Genomic DNA, 23,898 nt, shown 5'->3' on the forward strand with positions numbered 1-23,898 from the left:
AATGTGTTCAAATTCCCTTCTGAATGTATTGCTATCAAATTTCCATTGTCAAGTCGTTCAAAGATGCGCGTAAAAGTGTGTGCGTATTCTGGGCGAAGATCATCAATGGTGACATTTTCAACTGTCAACTCAAATACAAAATTGGAGGTTTTTTGAAGTTGGAAGTTTGATGAAATGTTTGAAACAGTGACCTTACCAACTTTCTTTAAATCGCAGAATGTGAACTCGATGTTTTTCACGACTAACTGGAAACCAATTTTAACGCTATCTTTCGTATTAATTGTTTTGTCCTTAATAGACTTTAATGGAAGTGACAAATTGTTTGGTCTCAGACATTTTATCTTCTGAATCACGTTTCTTTCAAAATTGGATATCAACGAAGTGATGTATCCACGTACGAAAAGGATCTGCGAAGAATTAACAATACACCCGATCGTGTTTTCAAAATTGCAAGTGATATCACATTCTTCTATTTTGTGTTCGTCAATGTTCCACTGAATTGCCACATCCGTTTTGCCTGTTATTTTGTTGAGAAGTTCGTTGGCCACGTTATTTTCCTTTGAATCGACAGAACACTCTGAAATAGTCACTGTAACATTTTGGCATAAACAACTGTTGTTAAAGACATAAGAATTTTGAACCTCAAAATTTCCAAGTGACACGATCAATGCGTTCTGGAACAAGTCATCAGTTAGAATAATTTTAGGAGCTTCAATTGAGATGTTCGGATTAATAAGAGAAATGGCGTTCTTTGTTTTAAGTGCAAATTTTTTGACAACAGAAGTAACTCCAAGTGCAAGATTTTTATAGCCTTTAGAGAGCTCCCTTTGAACTTCTTCGGCATCAAACATCTCAACCACATCTCTTTGAAGTATTGCATTGACCACCTTCCCAACAAAATGTGGACTTGCTTCACATTGAATGGAATTGATCTTCATGTCGATATTGTGAACACCAATTTCTTCAATTTGAGAATGTAAAGTGTTTTGCATGATGGACTTAGAGTACTTGAACTCAATCAACTTTCTTTCGTTCCATAGTATTTCCTTTGTCGTTACATTGTTTTCCACATCATACATTTTGATATTCCCAACACTTAACACAACCGAACTATCATTTCCCGTTTTAACAGACACGTGAATTGATGATACAACACCGCTACACACATCGTTGAATCGTTCGTTTTGTATCGAAAGGTCTATCTCCCCAACATTAAAATCCATTTGAACTGTACCTTGGATGCTCCCGAATTTTCGGTGCCCCTTGTCTCCTTTTACAATTTTTGGCGATTTCAGTACAACACGAAGCTGTTGTTCCTTCTTTTGAGGGTCACGAGTGTCAGTTTTGAAAGAGACTAATGTCGACATGCAACTCCTCATTATACCACCAATTAAACGTCCGTTATAAACAGCACTTGCTTTTGAAACATCAAAATTCCCTTTTAAAGACTTTGCCTCCGTGTCGAGCAACACATCCCACTTCAAGCCATATTCCTTTCCTTTTATCGAGCAAATTTCCTTTTCGTTGGTGTCAATTTCGCCTTCGCAAATGCGCTTTCCCAACACTTCAAGTGCTTCAATACTTCCATTGAGTGTTGCTTCAGTGTCCTTTCCTAATATTTTAAGATGGACACCCTTCATTCTGGCAATAGTGACCATTGGGTTTGAAAGATCTTTGTCTTCAGAATAAGACACTTCGACCTCTTGGAGAAGCCCAGAAAAGCTGAGAAGATTCCGTTGTAATTTTTGAGAACTTTTTTGTTTAATTTCGACTGTGTCGTTGTCTTCATAATCATTGTGATCGTCTGGGAACACCAAGTCCCAACCGCTCATGTACTCTTCGACCATTTCTCTCATAAAATCAATTTTCTCCTTGTCGATATTCACTCGTAATGGCTCAAAAGTCGAGAAAATGTCAACCAAACATTTTGGTGGAATTGGTTGGTCTTTCTGGGCGGCCAAATTTGTGTTTTTGACTTTGTCTGTTTGTCCGACTGCGTTTATTTCATTTGTTGGGAACGAGAACATCAAATTACCAGACACCCCATCAACTAACTCGATAATTTTACCACTTTGTGTTTGGAGTTCAATTTTGAACTTTTTCCACGAGAATTTCGTGTTTTGATTTTCCGAAGTGTCCAATGGCTCCACACTAATTTCTCCCAATTTGACATTAACAAACGGCGTCACAACATTGTCGTGCATCAAAGGAAAACACAATGTTGGCGCTTCGACGTTTCCGTTAAGTGATATTTTCACTGTTTTTTCGTTTGCGATTTGAATGATTTCGTTTGTGGCCAAGTCGTACATTTTCCTCAACTGTTTGAGTGTGAATAACTTCAACAAAGTCGCATCCGCACTTTGCGGCAATTGTAGAAACTTTGCAATTTGCATGAGCAACACTTTGGTTATCACAACTTTTGTTTCTTTTACATTAAACTTGACATCGAGTGTATGTCCAACAATCGGTCTTGTGATATTCATTTCAAAGATATGTTCCTTTTGGTCAACTTTTTGTAACACATTTGGGTGTTTTGTGATGTTCTCGAGGACATCACATCCGTCGCATTGAATTTCGATGTTAAAGCCCTTTCCAAAGACTCTTCCTCCAAAATACACGCCACGCACATTCGCAGTGAAAACGTTCTCGATCTTCACAACGACATTTTCGACTCGAACAAATATACCAAACTTCTCTGATTGCAATGAAACGGCGTCGTTCTCTCTTTCAAAGTATTTGCAAATTTCTTCAAGTTGGTTCTTGTTCAATCCCTCCTTTTCCCAAAACGATCTCACCTGTTGTTTTGTTTTCGTGTGTTCTCTCATCGATTGGAACGCCGAATATCTCAATTTAATAATTTCATTCAAATTAAGTTGTATGTCCAAATCGACAAGTTCTTTAGGCTTTTGATTTCCTTTAAGTTTCCATTGGGAGTACAACGCGATATATTTTTCTTTCACTGAATTGACCAATTCTGTTCTTTCCGTTGTTGTTGTATTCTGCGCTTTTAGTATTTTAACTGCATTTACAACATATTTCCACCAAGCTTTCTTGTCTTGTTCGACTGTCGCTTTTGGTCTCAGTTGAATGAAGTTTTTTGTTTGTGAAAAGAATGCCAACTTCGACATCGAAATCATGAGGTGGTCGTACTGTTCCTTTGTTACGCAGACGATTGAGTTGTTATCAAGATCAATTGAAAATGTTACTCTTCCCGTTCCTTCCTCGATCAATGACACACTGACTGGACAGATTGGGAGGTTAAGTATATCTGATGCATTTCCATTGTATGTATGTGTAAGACTCAGATTTTCTATAATGAACTTCCTTGTTTTGTACCCCTTTTTCTTCTCATTTTTCTGTGCTGTTTGGAGTTTGTCGTCTTCGTATCGAATCGAATTTGCAGTGAGCGAAAACGCGCTATTTTCATCGGAAAAGGTGATGTTGATGTTCGTGATGAGAAGGTCGATCTTCTCAATCAACATTTTAACGTAAAACGCAAGCGATCCGCCCATTTCATTGTTCGCTATTTTCTCGATAGTCTCCTCAAATTTTTTAATAACGCGGATTTTAATCTCTTCTAAATCAACTTCCTTTGTTGACTCGACAAACGAGTTTTTAAGAGCGAGGTCGATGGTGACGCCATCGACCAAAGCAAATGCGGAGATTCCTCTAATGTCCGTCTTAATTGTAACCGTCTTAATTAAGTTCTCCTTTAGTGTGAATGGGACATTGAGTGTTTCTAAGAAGTCGTTTTTGATCGAGACGTTTGTCAAATAAACTTCTGTGAAGCTCGACTTGACGTTTTTGTCGCTCACATTAATGAAGTCCTTTAAAAATACTTTTAATAATTTGCCAAGAATAAAACCACTCATTTGTATGTGGTAGATTGGAGTGTTGTGAATTTTGGAGTTACAGTGAAGTTTTTGTTACGGACAAACAGATTAAATGACTTTCTTTTGAGATTTTTTTGACTGTTTTTCATTTCAAAAAAGAACAAAAGTGTGTTTTCCATAATAAATCATTTTTTGAATAATTTAATTATGGTTAAGTATAGTTTAATTGTATTATATGTATAGTTTCAAAAGAGGATTGTTTTTGTTGATAACAAATTTGGGAAATGAAAAATGTATTATTAAAAAGTAGTTTATTTGTGGTTTTCAATTAACATAAATAATTTAAATTATGAGTTGTTTATTTAAAGAAAATAAAATACAGTATAGTTAAACAACACTCGTTAATTTCGACCTTCTAAAATATATAAAATAAAAAAATAACAACTCGTTAATATAATTATAAATAAATAAAAAATGTTTGTTAAATAACTAAACCCAATCAATTTTTGACTTTCCATTTGTTTTCACAATACAAAGACGGACACCATTAAAGTCAACACAATAGAAACTTTCAGTGCACCATTCTTTGTTCCCACACACACTTTGCATTCGTTGTCAGTGCAAGGCAAAAGGTACTTTTCTTGACATTTCAAGCACTTTTTGTCTTGCAGGAAGTACTTTTCTGGACATGGGTTAACACACTCGCCGTCGTCTTCTTTTGGGAAGAATCCGTCTTCACAGACTTCACATGAATAAAAGTTCTCACATGTTTTACAGTGTTTATTGCACTTCCGACAGACCAAATTGTCGATAAAATAATTTGAAGGGCAGTACTTAACACAGTCTTCGGTGTCTTCTTGGTAGTAATAGGAGTCTTCACACAAGGCACAGACATCATAGTCATAACACTCGTCACAATGACTTTTGCACGCAGCGCACTTGATACCATTAAAGTAATACCCATCAACACATGTCCTGCACTCGTCTTGAGACACACACTCAGTGCATTTAGACATACACTTTTTGCACACATTGCCAAGAACAAAACTCCCTTTGGGACACTCACTGTCACACTTTGAAGTGTCTTCGATGTAGATGTAATTTGGTGAGCACTTTGTACACGAGCCTTTACTTTCACAAGTGTCACAATGCGCATCACAGTGTTTGTATATATCACCATCAAGGTAATACCCATCAGGACTGATGTTATAACACTTGTGAGTGTCTTCTGTGATATGGGAGTTGTCTGTACATTGCGCACAAATTTGTCCGTCACAATATTTACAATTAGGGTTGACTCTCTGACAGTAAGAAGTGTCTAAGTCACAATTATCATTCACTCCATCCAACGTGCCAGTCCCTTCTGGACACTCTTTACACTGACTTTCATCAACATTTGTAGTGTATTGTATTGTGGTGTCTATATACTCGTGAGAGTGGCAAAGCACTTTCACTACACTTCGCTCAGCAAATTTAGTGTCGTTGTAACTCCGAGGCACAAAAATGGTCGTTCCGGCACTCACACTGTTTGACACCCACGCCCGCACGTCCTCGTCGCCGTGATAGAAGATGAAAGTGAGGGTTTCGCCAAAGGCACTCTCCCCAAGTGACACCATTTGACCCAAATGGATTTCCTTCAATTTGTCGCACCCACTAAACGCAGAAGTCTGCACTGTTTTGAGACTCTCAGTGTTAATAAGACTCTCCAAATTGGAAGAGTCGTAAAAGGCGTATTCCCCAATAGAAGTGACATTCGTGATATCCACAGTGAGTAAATTGAGGCAGTTATAAAACGCGTAGTTGCCAATTAGTGTCCCATTCACATTCCCGTCAAAACTGACGTTCACAAGACCACTACTTTGAAAGGCGTAGTTGCCAATTTGAGTCAACTGATTACCAAAAGTGATGTGGGAGAGTAAGTTGGTACCATAAAACCCATTCTCGCCAATTGTCTTTAAATTTGGTGTATTCAATACACTCTGAAGTTGCTTACAATTCGCAAAAGCACTAAGTGGAATATCCTCGACACCATCTAAGTCAATTGTTGTGATTTTAGTCCCAAAAAATGAATTGGTACCCAACTGCTTGATGCCATTGGACGCTACAAAACTCGACAAGAGTGACGATCTGAAAGCTTCATTCCCAACAATCACCCTTTTAGTCACATTAAAGATGATACTTGTGATCTTCTTGTTGTTGTAGAAAGCACGAGAAGCTATACAGTTCGAGTCATTAATATAAAACTCACCAGAACATGTGGAATTGATATTAAACACACAGCCAGTGCCGTCGAGGCTATAACACTCGTTACAAGTTGCCAGTTTAATATTTGAAAATAGAAGAAAAAGTGGAAATAAAGGCATCTATGGAGTCTCTTATCTATTAGACTTTTTCTAGATATTTATTGTTATTGTTGATGTATTATTGTAATAATATTTTAAGTAATTTATTAATTTAAATTATTAATAAATTTATTCTTTCCAAACAAAAACCACAAAAACGATTTTTGAACAATGTCGTATTGTTTGATTTTTATTATAAACAATGTTTTTGTTATGATTAAATTATTTTCGATCAAAAATTGGTTAACTATATTATATAGTTAAAATTTATAAAAAATGTAAAAATTAGAATTAAAATTTTAATTTGTTTATATTGAAAAAATCAAAAAAAATCAACCAAATTTATTACTTATTTTTTTCAAAACTTAAAAGTGTTATAACAGAAACATATATAATAAATAAATAATTATTTATACTATATAATTGACACAATAATTGATAAATTATATATTTGAAACATATTTACTATATTCTATTAATAAATTAAATAATAATTAATAAATATAAAAAAACTATATTCTAAATAATATTTATACATAATCTATTAAAATTTTATAAGAAATAAATACTAAAACAATTAAATTATAATTTATTATTAATTAATTAATCAATTATAGTCACCCGCTAAAAGCAATAAAAACACGACAAATGGTCTAAAGAAACTATAATTTATTATTTTAAACTATAATTGTAAAAAACAGTGAAAATAACACAAATAACATTAAAAAAACAAAAAACAAAAAAATCACATTAAATCAATTTTTGTCAAGCCTTTTAATTGGTTTAAAAGATAAAGGCAATCAATTAATACATGACACTTTGGGGTGTTTTGTCAATCCAGTTGACTATGACAGCTTGTTTAAAAGCAATAATATTAAAAAGAGGTGTTGTAACCACAAATAAAGAATCCACCAATATCATTAACTATTAGTCTGTTTCCGAGTTCAATATTGTGAAAAAATGTTTTTTCTAAAACAAATTACCATCCACATTTTCCTTCTCGACTTCTTCTTGAAAAAGCAAATTTACAAAACCGTCTTTCGCTTTAAAAGAAGACATTCTACTTTTAAGCCCACCAAATATCCCCAAATCAAGAACTTGAAGAAAATGAGAAGCATACGGAGTTAAGCTAACAAAGGTTATGTTATTTTGAGTGAGCAACACAATGAATCTGATACATCTAAAGAATTGGTTGAATTGTCGAAACCCATCCCAGTTGCAGGTTTGGTTTTTTGGTATTGTCCAAATAAATGCACATGTACGGCATTATCCATTAAAATTGATTTTCAGTTCACCTTTAAACTATTTTTGACAATGTATTATAATTTAGTAAAATTTTAGTTTATTTTGAAATACTTTCGATATAAAGAAATTAATGTCAAATTGAAACACAATCTAAAATCATAATTTCAAAAAACTATAATATGGTTTCTTTAGACCATTTGTCGGAAATTTATACCTTTTAGCGGGTGACTATATTTTTTTTTCTTTACACTTGATGTAGTAATACTTTGTATATAAACGAGTTAATATAATTAATAAAACTACTAAATTGAAAGCCCATTAAAAACCATAAAAATAGTCTTCTTGACTGCTTTCTGATTGAAAAATCAAAGGGGGGAAGTCATCTAATAAGTCTCTCAAACGATCGAATTGATTGCGCAGCTTTGTGCACATTTTTAGTGGTGTTTGGCACTGAAGAATTGTGAGAAGTATCATTTGTAATTCGTCAGTTGATGGACAAGGAAGCACATAATTTTGTTCTTCTATGTAGTTAATGATGTATGTTGCAGCAAGTGCCGCAACACGTTTTGTTGTGTGATATGTTGGATCAGAATAAACACAATAGCCTTCGCCAGAAGACAGAACAAAATCGATGAATTTGATTTTGACGCAATTATTGTCCATCTTGTTGAGGAGGTGATAGTACTGTGCTGAAAGTTCATCATCGAAACCTTTTAAACAGTCGGCAACATCTTCGACAGCCAAATAAAGAACGTTAAGACCAAGGGCGCTCAGTTTTGGGATTTCAAGTGTTGGGTCAAGTCCAACAGAAATGAGTGTTGAAAACTCGGACAACAACTCGTCAACATTTTCAGGTGTCACATCATTCAACGCCTGTAAACTTTGAGTTGTGTCTTCTTCAGAAACATGATTAGGTGTTAATTGCAAGTCTGTGTCGTGTCTTGTGTGTTTATTTTCAGTGGAAACACGATTGGGAGATGGGGGAGAGTCGACATAGAACACAGACTGTGTATTCATTGTTTGTTCATGAGTCTACCAACACAATTAATAAAAAGTAAATAATATAGTATAAAAACTATATAGAATAGTTTTGACAATATCTTGAGTTTTAGTAATAAAAAAGTATTATCGACCTTGTTTTGTTTTTTATATATCAACATAATATTAATTTATTATATAACAAACTATTGATTACAATATATTGTTATAGTATATTTATAATTTTTACAAGGTAATATAAAGTTATACAATACAAAAATTTTATAGATTAGTAATAGTTTAAAAACGAATTGACATTAAATTAAGCTTTTAACTTTTCTTTTAATAAATTAAATAATAAATTAATAAGCGTCGAATTTTTTCAGTTCAAAATTTCAGTCAATCTAAATATCATCATTCTTCATTTCAATCTTTCATTCGGCATTTTCCTTCAATTCTTTGTAGAATGACTTTGTTGTCCATTCTAGCGGGGTCACGTCTCCACTTTTAGTCTCGCAAAAAGACACTTTAAGTGGTAGAGTACCTTTTGGTGTTAATTTTGGTGTACCATTTCTTTGCACATCTGGTGTCTTCGATAACTCTCGAATTTTAACAGCAACAGCGACTCTAGGGGAGTTCAAGTCAGTGTTAGAGATACTTTTTCTCTTATTGAATTCCATTGAAATGGACTTATGCGCCAACTTAGAGACATGTTTGTCACCCTTTCGAGTCAAGTCGTCGGAGATCATCTTCTCGAGTTTTTGCGCGAACAACAGCGTCGCGTTTTTAGCGCCAAAGAATTCCGTTTTCAATTGCTGGGGGATGTCAACTAAAATTTTCTCTTCGACGTGTTCGCCACTTGCCTCGACTCTTTTCAGCTCGATCTCTTTGTTCCGAAATAGTGAGATGAATAACATGACTGGGACGTCGTCGTTACACAACATAATTTCTTCTGCAGAAATGATCTTTGGGATCTTTAACTCTTTCGACCGTTTCAAGCAAAGTTTGATCCGCTTGAGCTTAGGAAGTGTTTTCCAGTCATTCATTTGAACACCCTCTTTCTCTAGTAACTCACATAATAAGGTGCCATCTCTCCACTCCGATTGAATTTTGTTGGACAAAAGCCACTTGTTCACTTCGGCACAGTGCTGTGTTAATAATTCCCCAATTGAAGACGTCGTAAAAGCAGAGTTGTTTAAACACTTATTTACAACTTCTGGTGTAATGTCCTTGATATCCTCAACAGGATCTCCTGGAAGTAGAGTGTTACACAGGCGAATTAAAACAGCATAACGAGTCGTCAACATCGGATAAAGGTTTTTGTTTTGAAAGATAAATTGTTTTATAGTGCCGATTGAAGAAAGTTGTTTTGTAACAAATTCACATTTGCAATCAACTTTACTAATGTTAGTGTGTAATTCTTAACACAATATGATCATCAAGTATTATATTTAAATAGGTATAAAACTATATTTTTATAGTAAACAATTAGTTAAGAAAAATGCAACAAAATGAGAAAAGAACATCACAACTGTTTTTATTGAGTCAAATAAATAAGACTAAAATTATTTTCTTGAGTTATTCAATTCTGATTATAACACACAACACTACTTATAACCTTATAAAGTGGAAAGTCAATTTGGTATATAAAACAATAAAGTTTTGTTTGTTTTGGGTTAAAAAAAACTTTCCGTCTTTTAACCACTTGATACAACAAAAAAATAACACTTAAAGTAAAGTCTTATTTAAAATATATCAAATAAGAACTTTTTTCAAATGTTTTTATTTCGATGTTATGTAAATAGATGGGTAATTAAGTTAATAACAGAATTATTGAAACTAAAAAATCTTAGTTATGGAAATCAATGCTAATTATTGTATTCTTTTGTTGACTTTATCATCCAATTTATTATAATCTTTTTTTTATTAAATTATTCTAATAAATTACTATATACATTCAGTTGTTCTTTTTTTTATTGTATTTTGATACTAATTTATACTATTTAAAATAAGACCAATAAACAACCAAAGAAATGCGAGAATTAACAATAAGTTCACTTGTAAAATGTATGAATAAAAAACACAACTCAAATGATCAAAAATGGACTGTTTTTAAATTATGAAACAATGAAAAAAATTATTTAAAAAGACCTTCAAAAGAAACTCAAAAATGAATAGGAAGAGTAATGGTAAGTCGACTTGAGATGGTCTTTTTAGCGAACGTAGTGTTGAAATTGACGAATTATATCGACATCCACAATTTCATTCTTGTCAGTCATAACTGTTATGAGTCAGTTAAGTCACTTAAGACAACGCCTAAGTTATCCAGTGCAATAGATCTCTCTTGGTTCCTTTCACATTTTTATTTGGACACAGTGGATTTCGATGAAGTTCAAATTCCCGTTGAGAAGTACATTTCCTCTGTTCAATGCATAAGAAATCCTAACTTTTTAGAAGACGCAATTGCAGGGAAACTAACTCAAAGTTACGCAGACACCATTTTCCCAAAGGTTGTGAGTCTTTCTCTCTTATATCCAGTGTATGAAAAAGACGACCCGTGCAACAATTTAATCATCTCAAACTCTAAGAAATTCATGTCGTTGAGGAGACTCTCTGGAGACTTAGAACAGATCTCGTTGTTCTTGAAGAACCTCACAGACAACGGCGAGGCAATTGGAACAAAGTACCCCAATCTTATTGTCATTGATAGTTACTTGGAGTCCACAATCGTCTTAAACGAGACGACACTCAATCTTTTGAGAAGTGTCGAACTCTATTTGAAAAAGTCGTACAACGAGAAGGTGTGTTACGTTGTCGCCGAAGTTCCTGAAGACAGAAGTTTAATCGACTTTGTCAAGAAAGGGAAATTTTACTGCAAAAACGCCGGGTCTGTGATGTGTAATAAAGACGACATTTTCGGGGTTTGTGGCGACTTTGAGCTTTCAGGAGAAGTCGAGAGAAAAGGAGAGGACCTCAAAATTTTGAATGAAAGAATCGGCGCCAATTTGGACGCAGCATCTGCATTCTCCTTAACTCACAAATATATGTCAAATACTGAATATTCACTGGAACTTCCAGACAGTGTTCGTGAATACAACATTTGTGTTTCTTCTCTTCCAGAATTGGTGGATGCGAACTATTTTAAATATCCAATTAATTTCAACAAAATTGAGGTCTTAAAGTTAGTTTCAGTCTCGAATGTGTCATTGGAAGTCACTAACGCTCTGAATTGTCTTGAGCTCAAGTCATGTGATTTTTGCGTTTTCACGAACGACGAGGACTCTCTCATTGCGATCGAAGAGATCTTTGTCGAAGACAGTAAGCATATTCGCTTTTTGACACATTCCGAGGCCATTGTCGAGAATGTGCACCTCTTCTCGGATACTGAAATTGACTTCAATTGGTCCATTAAAAACACCGAAAATGTAGAAATAGTGGAAAGCAGGAATGTTGGCTTTGTAGGTGGCATTTTCAGTGCGTCGTGTATCTTTCATGTTGAGAGAAGTACGGACACGGTGATAAAAAATGGTGAACAAATTGCTTCGTATATCAAGGAAGTGAATGTGGCGAATTTTGTCATTGGAAACACGGGGGAGACAAAGAGCTGCGTTCTTGCGAACAAACACTTTGTATGTCATTCAGTCGATTATTTGATTAATAATCACTTCAGTTGCTACAACGAAGTCACAGAGAACGTCAGAAGCTTTCGACCCGAACGCATAGTGTTATTCACGATCAATAACTTTAATGAAACCAGTGCAAAAGTCCCGTACTTTGAAGTCAAAGAGAAGGGGTGTATGTTGAGTCTCGGGTTGTACGATACGAAAGGAAGTGCACTCACAAATAGCACATACCCTATACACGTTGGATGGGAAAATGGATCACTTGGAATACACACCGATGATTGGTGTCTCTACGGGTTGGATATTGGGGGTGAAGGAGAAAACGTGAATGTTGCGTTCGACAAGTTTGAGAGTTGTGAGTGTGTGATTGGATGTGGGTACAACAACACAAGGAAAGAAGTCTTTTTCACGTTGAATGGAAAAATAGTCAAAAAGATTGAAATTCCATGGAAGAATATCGGCGCCGCGTTTGCTGTGCAAAGGCTTGGAACGCTGTTTGTCAATACAGGAGATCAGAAGTTCACGTTTGATATCGAAAATTACAAATAGTCTTTTATTCAGTTATATTGTTGGTGTTTGATATAAGATCGTTTGAAAGGTGGTAGACAAAGAGTATCGTTGTTGCATTGTGAAGAAGATGAATATCACAGAAAACTTTAATGTTGTCCCATCATCAAGATATGTCAACCATAGAATTCAAATAATAAATAAAACTATAAAATAACTATAAACAACTTACATAAAAACTATACACTAATATCACATCCACACCACTCCTTTGAACTGTCCTGTGCACAGAAGTACCGACACTCCTCTGCACTTTGCTCACAATATGCAACATTTTTGTCATACACACTTTTGCAATCACAGCACCCAACTACACAACACGGATAATAGAAAAGGTTGAGTTCACAACATTTACAACACAACAAGGAGTTACATGGACAACACATTTTCTCGTCACAATACCCACACATCCATATATAATCGAACATCTTTTTGTACCGAACTGTATCCCCACAAAACCCACACGTCATTACACCACAACACGTTCCATACACGCTTCTTACTGAAAGACAATGAAGACAATAAGTGTCATATGGATTACAACACAGTTTACTTATTTTTTGTAAAGGCACGACAACCCACGTTGTTAGAAAGAAGCAACTTTCATCACAACATCTTGTGATGCAGTCGCAACAGTTCACGAATCCCGCATTTTCGCAATTGGTGTGTTTGTAATTACAACACAGAATCACTCGACACGGTACACAACAAAGGGGCGTGTAACATGGACATTTACATTCCTCGTCATAAAAGTCGAAGTCCAAACATTTGCAATAACACAAGCACTCACATAGCGTGTCAGACACACACCCGGCGTTCAAGCACCACCTCAGAAAAGTTCCGTCTTTCACATTCTGAATGAGTTGGTCGAAGTTACACAGAAAGTTGAAGATGAAGTGAAAGAATAGATAGACGTTCTTCAAACAACTCGAGAAATATGACTCGTGTGGTTGAATAGTGTTGACATCTGTTTCAACGTCTTCAGCATTGAGAGGCGGACCGTGTGTAATAGGAATAGATTCTAATGGTGGATATAATGTCGTCGATGAAGTGTCATCGTCCATCACAGAATTGTCTTTCGTAGTTACTATTGAGTATTTTGTTTACATTCGTTTTGGTAATTATAGTCACTATTTTTCTAAATGTCATAATTGTTGCCTTTTAAATAGACTATTTTAACACTTAAAAAAACATCGTTTTTTTCTTTAAAAAATGTTTTTGCTTTAAAAATGTTTTAAAAAAATTACGTTTTACAATATAATTTCACTCATTCAAAAAAAGAGGGAAAATGTGTATTGTAATACACACGAAAAAACCCGATAAACAAACAAATATTTAAGTAACATAATTGTATTTTGCTTTCCGATTTTAAGTCTCACTAAGCAATTCACAATTGGAGTTAAAATATCAAAAAAACAACGCTATCGTCAAAAAGTATCACATATAAACAACGTCTCATTATAAACAAACCGGAGAATAGTCGCTTAGAAATCGACGTTAACTCGTTGTTTTCTTCAATTTCTAACACATGGACATCATCGGTTATTTTTTTTCTTATCTAAAGTCGTATAAAAGTAATTCAAACTTTGTCATGATAACGTAAAAGATATCTCTCACAAAGAACGCTATTTTTTTGCGAAACAACATACAAAAGTACAACAAGGAGTTAAACATAATTTGTGTTTGGTTCATCTTTTTTTCTCTTCGAATTTTTGAATCGACTTTTGTGTTATTTGTGTGATGAATGTGTCTTTTATTTCACCGCGACCTCATAAATACATCGCAACACCGTTTTTTTTACATCATCGTTCTGCGAGTCCACTAAAGGCAAAAATACTTCCAAACAAAGCGACAACGCACTTTTACATTTACCATCATTTTTTTATTTTTTAATCGGTTTCTTTTTATTAGTTTGATTTTTAGTTTAAAAACTAATAGATACTATTTTTATTATTTAACAAATAAAAAATTTCAACAAAGAACGTGTTATAAATACTCAACAGCACCATTACATGCAATCAACATATGGGTGGAAAACTGATTTTTAACTCAAGTTTACATTTTCTAAAATTTAATATTTTTCATTGACTGTTCTTACTACAAATTGCAATGTAATTAATACTGATTTTGTTGAAACATGATAAGTTCAATAAGTGGTGTTAACAAGTCCGTTTGATGATTTTGGAAAATAAAACAGAATAATAAAGGTTTAACAAGACATTGTGAATCAACAACAAACCATTTTAACACGTAAAAGCTTTGTTTATTTCTTGTATTTCTCTGCACTTGGTAAATAATTGATTATTTTGATGATTTATTTATATAGTTTGTTTTACTATATTTATAATATTAAAAAATAAGTGGTCAATTCCCGAAATATTAAAAGAGTATTTATATACACTTTTAACAGGAAGTGTTTTTTGAAGTGTTAATGGAATTTATATTAGTATGAAAATTTGACATTTTGGTGTTCTTTCATTTGAAATTACAATTTAATTGTTATATAAATGGTTATAGTGAATTGAATTATTTAAATAGGTTTATAAATTAAAAATTTATTAATAATTGGATTATAGAATAATTTTTTTAATTGGCAAAAATGTGATTATAAACTATAATTTATAATAAAATTAACAATAAAAAGTTTGTATTATCATTTTTTAGACTTTAATGCCGTTTTAAAGTCTAACAACTTCCAAAACAAATAATCTCAACTCAAATTAATAGTTTAGAAAATAAATAATAATTCATATCAAAAGAAAAACAATAAAATGATAAAAATAAAACCATTGTGTTCTTTGTATAACAAAAAAATAAAAAATAAAATGTTTTTTGAATAATAAAAAAATTTGTGTTTTATTGTAAAACATCATTATTAACCACATTAAATACTTTTTAATTTTTTTATGGTTTGAATTAATGAAACTATTTGTATATTATAATTATACAAGTAATAAACCATTACTTTTTTTATTATAATTATAATTAATATAATAATTACCAATGAAAAACCATTAGTAGTAATAAAAGAACATTAGACAAAGAAAACATTGAACGACTTATTGACAAATATCTTAGGCATAAAAAGTGTAAGACAGTAGAAAAATAATTAAAATTTCGAATAACCTGAAAAATATGTCAAAATTATTTTCAACACAATTTGCAAAAATGTTCTTCATTTCCTTTGGCATACTAATAATAATTAAAACATGAATTATTTAATTTAAACAATCGAGAGATTTACTCAAACAAAATATTCTCCTTGGGATACTCCGAATAAAATAGAAAAAATTTATATAACAAACCATTTTGTATAATAAAAAAGTAGAAAGAAACCAACAAAGAAACTTCAATTGTAAGATGCAAAGACTGGAGCAATACTACTTGGATTATATCGCAGTAGTAACTCCATCGGAATTGCCCACATTAGAACGACTGATGACAACAAATTCGACACTCCATTTACAGCCTGTCATCATCGATCAGTTTTTTAAAGTCTTTGAACAAGGCGATTTACTCCGCCAACCATTTGCGAGTGTTGTCTTTCAAGCGATGTGTATTGTAGTCGACGAGTTCTTCCAGACAACAAAACATCGATTTGAACGGGAATCCTTTTGTGTGGTGTTTTGGAAGTACTACGCCGAATTAATGAACAACAACATTGTAGTCGACACCGACGACAGTGAAGAGTCAATTGATACAAATAACACTATGGTACTCCAATACATGTATAACTTGGCTATGGTTCTTTGCCCAGCAGTGACCCTTCCAATCACCTCAGACTTCTTTGTGATGAATTTCAAAGAGAGTGAGATATCACTGAAACTCTTACCGATCCTCAGAGCAGTCACAAAAAGTCTCCAAACAAAAATGGTGTTAAAAGTTGCGTTAAGTGGCAACATGAAAAACGTCATTGAGAACACTGTAAGGACTTTAGCAGATACCAAACCAAGTTTGGGGTGTTACAGAGTGCTTGAGGAATACATCAAGACTGTCTTCAGTGTCTGTAACCTTGCACCTAAAGTCATCAACGTCTTTTCAAACGCTCTGCTCTTCGAGGCAATCACCACTTTTTTAATGAAGAAAGTGGTCGAGACAAAGGAAATAGGTGAACTCACCATTTCCATCATAAACACATTGCAAGCTCTCTCGTTCATAGGTGATGGGATTGTCGCAGAGGGTACAAAGGACGTCCAGAAAATGTCGAACAACCCGATCGTTAAGAACGTGAGTACCCCCTCATGTTTGATGAAGTTGCTTGAGAATCAAAGAACAACACAACCGGCCTTAGAAGCACTCAAAGTCGTCTTATTTAACAATCCGTACAACTTCCTCTTTCTCCCAACATACATTGAAACGATGTGTCTGATGCTCCCAAACTTCGATGAAAAGTGTGTAGCGAGTGTCTTAGAAATGGTCGAATATTTGATGTGTTCTGTGGAGTACGACACGAAGAGAGTCCTCAATGTCTTACGCACTTTGGTCAACTCCACAAATATGAAAGAAAGTAGTGTGATGGTTCCTCTCGTCGACTTCATCTTGCGAGTCATTGGAAGTCATCGAGGAAAGTTACAAGAGGCTTTTGGGCTCTTTGTAGGTCCCATGATCGATGTTATCATCTGCTCCAGTAAATCTGCACAAAACACAAGTGAATATGTCGTCGAGCACATGAGCAAGTGTATATGTGCGATCATCTCTGGATGTCGAGAGAACACTTCTTTGTTTACAGAGGAAAGTAGTCGGATTCGACTAGTCTCGAATATCTATATGAGTGTGGTTTGGCTGAGGAAGTACATCACTGATTTTTTAGTCGAAATTCTACCTATCATCCCCGCAGATCAATGTGCACTGATCACTTCATTATTCATTGGAGACTTGTGGTGTGACATCGACCCATTAAGTCGAATAGAGTCTGCTTCTCGAATAGTCTCCGTCTCTCCCGTTGTACAAGAGACTTTTGGTGTCTGCGAATGCTTTCAGATACTCGGGAAATACATCCATGAGTGGGGATACGACAAATCACTGCAAAATGTTCGCGAGAAGACCATCTCTGAACGTGTTAAAATAGTGATGTCATGTGTGAATATGTACGTCGCAGCATTAGATGGGTCGGTCGCAAATAGACAACGCCTTCATGAAGAAGTGTCAGTTGGATTGATCGATACCTTTCTCTCATACTTTCCACTGAACCACGAAGACAGTTTAAAACTGGGGTCTTGCATCATCGCGTTGATCTGTGAGAGAAGTGTCGAGACATGCAAAGATGTTTTTACTCGGGAAATCAGTGTTCAAGCGGTCAACACGTATTTACTCCCGACCGTCATCAGATACTCCAAAAGACTCGACGAGTCCGAGTGGAAATTTTTGCTCAGAAACATCTACATATTCATGTCTTCTGTGTCTTCCCTCCACGATGCGTTTATAATGGGCATTGTAGACATCCTTACCACAAGCTATTCCTGTGATTCTGAAGTTATGGATTTGGTCACTCTAATAGGGAAATACAGTATAAAGCCGTCGACATTGAAACGGATATTGAAGAAGCTTGGGAACAAAAGTGACCAAGACGAGAAGATCTATGAAAGTCTCCAAATCATATCGACGGGAGAGAACGTCGGCGGTGTCACCATTGACACTAAAGAGGGTCTTTCATATATTAAGAAGTCGGTATGGATTGACGGCAATGAGGTGAGCATCATTGGATGGTTCAAAGTGAGTCTTGGCGATTACAAGATCCTTGCCATCAAGCGCAATTTGTTTGGTAATTCAGTCGACAAAGAGACGGTAATCGAGCTTAAGATGAGAAATGGGAAGCTTGAAGTGAATTACGAGGGGCAGTGCGTGATGTCGAAACGAGTCGAGTACGACACGTGGCACCATCTTGGTGTTGTGATGAATGACTTTTTGACTCTATACATCGATGGTACTTCCGAGCTGAGACGCACACGAAATGTCATTATCTTAGAAGGCAACAGTGAAGTGATAGTTGGGCATGAAGGGTCACCAACACATCGGTATGTTTATAGTGTTGGTGACATTATGATAGTCAACGGTAACATAGAAACATTGATTCCCGAAATAGTGAAGAGGGGTATAAATTATAGAGGAAGATTCTGTAGTGAGAGTGAGATATATATAGACCCGACGAGTGTGGTGTATTCACTGAATGACATCATGTCTGAGTGTAGTCGAAGTGATGTCACTATAGAAGGCATTGTCAATCAAACTTCTCCAATGCCATTTTCTATGAGTATTAATATGCTTGGAGGGGTCGCTTTATTACTGTATTTGGTCGAGTACTCGAAGACACAGAAAGCACTTGAAAACAGTCTCAAAATTCTGTTGAACACCATTTTGACGTCGAAGGAAATACAAGAGCAAATCATAAGTAAAAAGGTGATCAGTGTGTTGGGGTGTGTTTTACTTGAAAAGCGAGAACTCCTCAATGTCGTAATTGTCGATGAATTTCTCGACTTTGTGACACACAATAACACCAAATTACGACTGGGGGAAATAGCACAGTCGATAGTTCAGTTCATTTTACTTAACTTTGATATCTTGAAGGGGAACGTTGCTCTGTTAATCCACATCTTTTCTGTGGTAAAGATCGAAATCAAAAAGACGAGTTTGAAGCAGAAAAGTTGTTTTGTGAACTTATTTATTAAAGGAGGGATTGTGGGTAAATTAATGGCACTCTTCATCGATGACAAAGTCGGCAACGAAGTCATCGAAGAGTCAACTTGGCTGTTAGAAGAAATTTTGGGCTTAGACGCTTCGTATGAAAAACTGAACGACTTGGCTTCCTTTTTAATGTACTTTTTGAGAGTCTTTGATGAGTCGAATAAAGTACTTGACTTTCTTCGACAGAGTGATGATGGGAGTAAAGGAGAATGTTATACAAAGCATGAGGAGAGTCCATTAGGAAAAGGTGAAGAAACAACATTGATAACTGGGGGTGTAGAAATTATGCAAATCAACGACTATGTCAGTGAAGAAAACACGAAGGAAATTTTGAAGGACAACTTGACTCCTCAAAAGTCACCAACACAACTACAAGAGGAAAGTGCTCAAAAGAAATTTACGACTCTAACAGCACCACAAAGCCCTATTAACCCTCTTGAATTAACAGAAGAAGACTTTAAGTCACCACAACTGTTGGATTTGGAAAACACTTCTGTGTCGCCAGAAACAAGAAACTACTTGTTTTGTGTCCACCGATGTTCTAAAGTCCTTTCCCTCTTAGACGCTATTACTATTTCCAAGGGAAACATTCTGAACATCACGTCAGACTTCTTGTGCAAATTTCTGTCACTTCCAAGACTCCCTTTGCCTCTCTTCTCTGCTCTGTTACATCTGACCGCAACACTCTCATTCACATCACAGAGCTTTTGTGCAGAGTTTTCTAATAAGGCGGATGTCCTCAAAAGACACTCCCGTATCTTCTTGAAAAGGAAAGACGCGATAGACTCTGTGCTGTCGTTGTTACTTCACATCCCACCAGCGGGCAAAAACCATATCCAAATATCTGATGAAGACCACCCAATCCATTTCTCAGTCACTTTAAAACACTTTTCAGTGTTAATGTCAATCATTCAAGCTTCACTTGTCTCTGAAATTAAACAAAGCGAATATGACAATGTGATATACACCGTCTCTATGTTGTCTATAGTCTTACATCAATACCAGACGCTGCGAAGTGCAATCTTAGACTCCGACGAGGCGGTAGAAAGTTTATTGAAGTGTGTAGTACTTCCGAATGGGGACTTTGTAGGCAAGAACGTCATGAAACAAGAACAAAGAGACGTGCTCCGTGATATGATTAAGACCATTGGATACTTCATTTCAATGTCGATTAAAGAAGGTGGCGACTTCCGCAAAGTCTTTATAGATTCTGCGAATATCCAAAGTAGTGGCGACTTACTCCGGGAGCTCTTCACTGTCACGGCACTTAAGTTACAGTCGTTAGTTAACAAGTTAGGGAAGGAGAAAGTGTCTCTCTGTTACATCGAGTACTGCACGTTCTTGATGGATGTGATGCTCTGTGGCAATTGGGGAGTCGACATTTCTTTTGTCGAACGAAGTATCACTATATTGAGTGGAGTCTATGTCGAGCGCAAAGAGTATCAAAGTAAAGACAATGACTTAATGTGGGTGCAAGTAATGGATCGCTTCAGAATACTTCTGTTAAGTTCTACAGAAGACAAGAATTTAGTGTCGGTCATCCACCATCTGCACAGTCAAAATTACTTCAGCAAAAAGACTCAAAGTGAGACGTGCGTGTCGTCGATCTTTGGAATTTTGTTGATGAAGTATCGGGGGTGTCGGGATAAAGCACTTCGAGAGACATACATTGTCATCATTAAAATAGTTGTGATGGAATACACCGACATTTTAATGAAACTATTACCGAGCGGAGAGTTGAGGAAAAGCTTCAAAAAGATGTTACAACAAAGCACTGAGGAGATCGACGAGTTCTTTAATAAATACGACCAAGACATTCAAAGCGTTATCGACACGTTTTGGAGGGATCTGAGGATGTTCCGCATTCAACAAGAAGCTCGCATGAATGAAGTTCTGACTCGTGTGAAGCGTCGCAATAAAGAGAAGAAGGATCGAGACGAACGGCAAGAGAATTTGGAGAAGAAGAGCGAAATAGTTCGACGTCGAGAGAGAGCAATTACTGTGTATTTGAGCGAACAAAAAGACGAGAAAGCACAAGAGGAAATTGACAAAGGCGAAATTCAAATGAGGAAAAGGACCATCGAAAAGTTTGTTAAAATGCCCGGCGGAGTCTTTGAAGAAGAAGTTAAGAGGTATTGTGTCAGTGACAGGTTCAATGCGATGTTCATGCGCAACGAAATCGTGGTCGACTACAATTACACGACAAAGTACACCACAAAAAGGACTGATTTTGGTGAGGAAATAACAATTCAAGAACAAACACGAATTGGAAGGGATGACAAAATTACTCTTCGTGGCGAAGACATGTTTGAGAGTAAACGAATTGATGGCGTCGATGAGATACCAAGTGTCGTGTACATCACAAACGACTTAATAAAAGTGTTAGGATTAGTGCCGAAAAAGGGGTGTGTTGAGGAATACAAATTGACGGACATTTTAATGATCTTAAAGCGAAGATATTTGCTGGAGAACAAAGGCGTTGAAATTGTGATGAAGGATGGGCGGTGTGTGTTACTAGCGTTTGAGAAGAACTATGACAAATTCCTCAAAAGTCTCTATAAAGTTCATTTGATATCTCTTGAGCAATACATTTCAGACCAAATATCGACTCGAGTCGTCATCCAACACCAAAACACACAAATTCTGCTGAATGACAATAAAGAAGAACAAACAGAAGCGAAAGACACACTTGAAGATGAAAAGCAGCCACTCCAACAAGTCAAAATAGTGAAGATTAAAGAGATGGAGACGACAGATATACAACAAATGTGGAGATGTGGAGTGATATCAAACTTTGAGTATTTGATGTACCTTAATGTGAAGAGTGGAAGAAGTGGACTCGACGTTTCACAGTACCCCGTGTTCCCTTGGGTCATTAAAGATAACAAAAGCCAATCCATCGACTTAAGCTCAAAACAGATATACAGAGATCTTGCATATCCCGTTGTCGCACAAGACGAAGAGCGCCGCAAGAAGTTGCAACACAAATTTGCGGAGGTTGGGACGCATTATGGGAACCATTACAGTTCTATAGCAACGCCTTTAGTCTTTCTGTTTCGAGCTGAGCCATACACGTACATGCACATGAAACTCTTCGATGGGCATTTTGACACGGAACGGCTGATCGGCTCGATTGGGAATTTCTATGACAATCTCCAGACAACGCCGATCGAGGCTATACCGGAGTTCTACTACTTGCCACAATTCACGATGAACTTCAATACCATTGACTTTGGGAAAAAGAAAGATAGAAGCACTTTAAAGAACATGGAGCTTCCGGTGTGGTCTAAAAATGACGCGAGAGAGTATATTCGAATTAATATTATGGCACTTGAGTCACCATATTGTAGCGAACATCTGTGCGAATGGATAGACTTGATCTTTGGTTCAAAGCAACGAGGAAAGGCTGCAGAGGAGTTCTGTAATATATTTCCTCCAAGCACTTATGAAGTGGATTATAGTAAAATGGATGAAAAAGAGGTCAAAGTAACTAAAGAGCGTGTGAAGAATTTTGGCGTCTGTCCACTTCAGTTGTTCACTAAGAACCACCCGAAGCGCGACGTAGAGAGAAGTGTCTATTACAGTGGGATATTTGGTAAAGAAGCGATGTATACAATTGACGTTGAAAAGAAAGTCGGTTACAATGTTGGGAACATGCGGTTAGTTAATTCAGAAGTCTTAACAAGTCGGTGGGACGAACTTGTGTTGAGTGAATTTACTGCGCGAGTTTTGAAGGGTGGAGTACTTCGTCTTGAAGAGCAACAGAAGGTGAGATATTACGACGAACTGAGTATAGGGAATATCGTGGTGAGCGACGCACGAATAGTAGTAGTTGGAGGAGAAGGTGGTGAGTTAAGTGTAGTGAAAAGAGAGACAAATGAGACGGGAAGATTACTTGGACATGACAGTGATGTGAGTGTCTGTGTAATAGGGCGAATGAGTAAAATAATAGTGACTGGGGATGTCAATGGGAATTGGTGTATTTATGATAGTTGGACGTTGTTATGTCTCCATAAAGCACAAGAAGGGGAAGGTTTGTTATTATTCTTATTAATATATTTATAGTATTCAATAGTTAATATATATTAATTACTATATTTAATTAATTTAATATTAATGAAATAAATTAATGAGAATAACACTAAGGAATTGTTTCTATATCAATAGACGACCAAATAGGCGACTTTGTTATTGCGACGCGGAACACTGTGATTCATTACGATATTAATGGAGACCAAATTGGAGAATCAATTTGTTTGAGTGGAGTAACGTCTGTAGTCATCACACAAAGTCCCATTTGGACGGATGATATTTTCTGTGCTGTTGGTACATCAAGTGGAGAAATCTCACTGTGGAAATTGGCAGTGTCTAATGTTCGAAAGAATATACTCATTGGGACTATCCCCGTGTTTCCAGCACCTATTAAACAAATCATTTTAGAAACAACGAACTCTGCGTTGCATGTTGCGACATATAACAATGTCATTCTGTGTATTCATTGAATAGTTTTGTATTGTTTGTGTTAGTTGGTAAGCAATGAAAAAGCAGACGAAGTTGAATTTTTCTCTTTTGAGGTATGACTCATAACTTTTGGGGGATTGAAAACTTTAAAGAGGTTTTTGTGTTTTT

General features: G+C 35.7%; 7 protein-coding genes across 7 annotated transcripts; 2 read left to right on the top strand and 5 right to left on the bottom strand.

The window, feature by feature from the left end:
* EIN_043730 (hypothetical protein) lies at positions 1 to 3,872 on the bottom strand (the record flags this gene model as incomplete). Its single annotated transcript, XM_004253558.1, has 1 exon — positions 1 to 3,872. A coding segment is annotated over one exon (3,872 nt), but the record flags the coding sequence as incomplete, so codon positions are not given.
* Positions 3,873 to 4,357: 485 nt separating this feature from the next.
* EIN_043740 (hypothetical protein) lies at positions 4,358 to 6,196 on the bottom strand (the record flags this gene model as incomplete). The annotated part of the gene is made up of 1 exon (XM_004253559.1): positions 4,358 to 6,196. The coding sequence occupies one exon, from the start codon at positions 6,194 to 6,196 to the stop codon at positions 4,358 to 4,360; it is 1,839 nt and encodes a 612-aa protein (XP_004253607.1).
* Positions 6,197 to 7,738: 1,542 nt separating this feature from the next.
* Positions 7,739 to 8,437, bottom strand: EIN_043750 (hypothetical protein; the record flags this gene model as incomplete). Its single annotated transcript, XM_004253560.1, has 1 exon — positions 7,739 to 8,437. The coding sequence occupies one exon, from the start codon at positions 8,435 to 8,437 to the stop codon at positions 7,739 to 7,741; it is 699 nt and encodes a 232-aa protein (XP_004253608.1).
* A 395-nt stretch (positions 8,438 to 8,832) lies between these two features.
* Positions 8,833 to 9,705, bottom strand: EIN_043760 (hypothetical protein; the record flags this gene model as incomplete). The annotated part of the gene is made up of 1 exon (XM_004253561.1): positions 8,833 to 9,705. One exon carries the CDS (start codon positions 9,703 to 9,705, stop codon positions 8,833 to 8,835), a length of 873 nt encoding a protein of 290 aa, XP_004253609.1.
* An 879-nt stretch (positions 9,706 to 10,584) lies between these two features.
* On the top strand, positions 10,585 to 12,570 carry EIN_043770 (hypothetical protein; the record flags this gene model as incomplete). Its single annotated transcript, XM_004253562.1, has 1 exon — positions 10,585 to 12,570. The coding sequence occupies one exon, from the start codon at positions 10,585 to 10,587 to the stop codon at positions 12,568 to 12,570; it is 1,986 nt and encodes a 661-aa protein (XP_004253610.1).
* Positions 12,571 to 12,767: 197 nt separating this feature from the next.
* EIN_043780 (hypothetical protein) lies at positions 12,768 to 13,652 on the bottom strand (the record flags this gene model as incomplete). Its single annotated transcript, XM_004253563.1, has 1 exon — positions 12,768 to 13,652. The coding sequence occupies one exon, from the start codon at positions 13,650 to 13,652 to the stop codon at positions 12,768 to 12,770; it is 885 nt and encodes a 294-aa protein (XP_004253611.1).
* A 2,296-nt stretch (positions 13,653 to 15,948) lies between these two features.
* Positions 15,949 to 23,771, top strand: EIN_043790 (hypothetical protein; the record flags this gene model as incomplete). The annotated part of the gene is made up of 2 exons (XM_004253564.1): positions 15,949 to 23,302; positions 23,416 to 23,771. The coding sequence occupies 2 exons, from the start codon at positions 15,949 to 15,951 to the stop codon at positions 23,769 to 23,771; spliced, it is 7,710 nt and encodes a 2,569-aa protein (XP_004253612.1).
* Positions 23,772 to 23,898: the final 127 nt, after the last annotated feature.

The sequence above is a fragment of the Entamoeba invadens genome (genome assembly GCF_000330505.1).
Source record: "Entamoeba invadens IP1 unplaced genomic scaffold scaff_1105074724821, whole genome shotgun sequence".
NCBI lineage: Eukaryota > Evosea > Mastigamoebida > Endamoebidae > Entamoeba > Entamoeba invadens.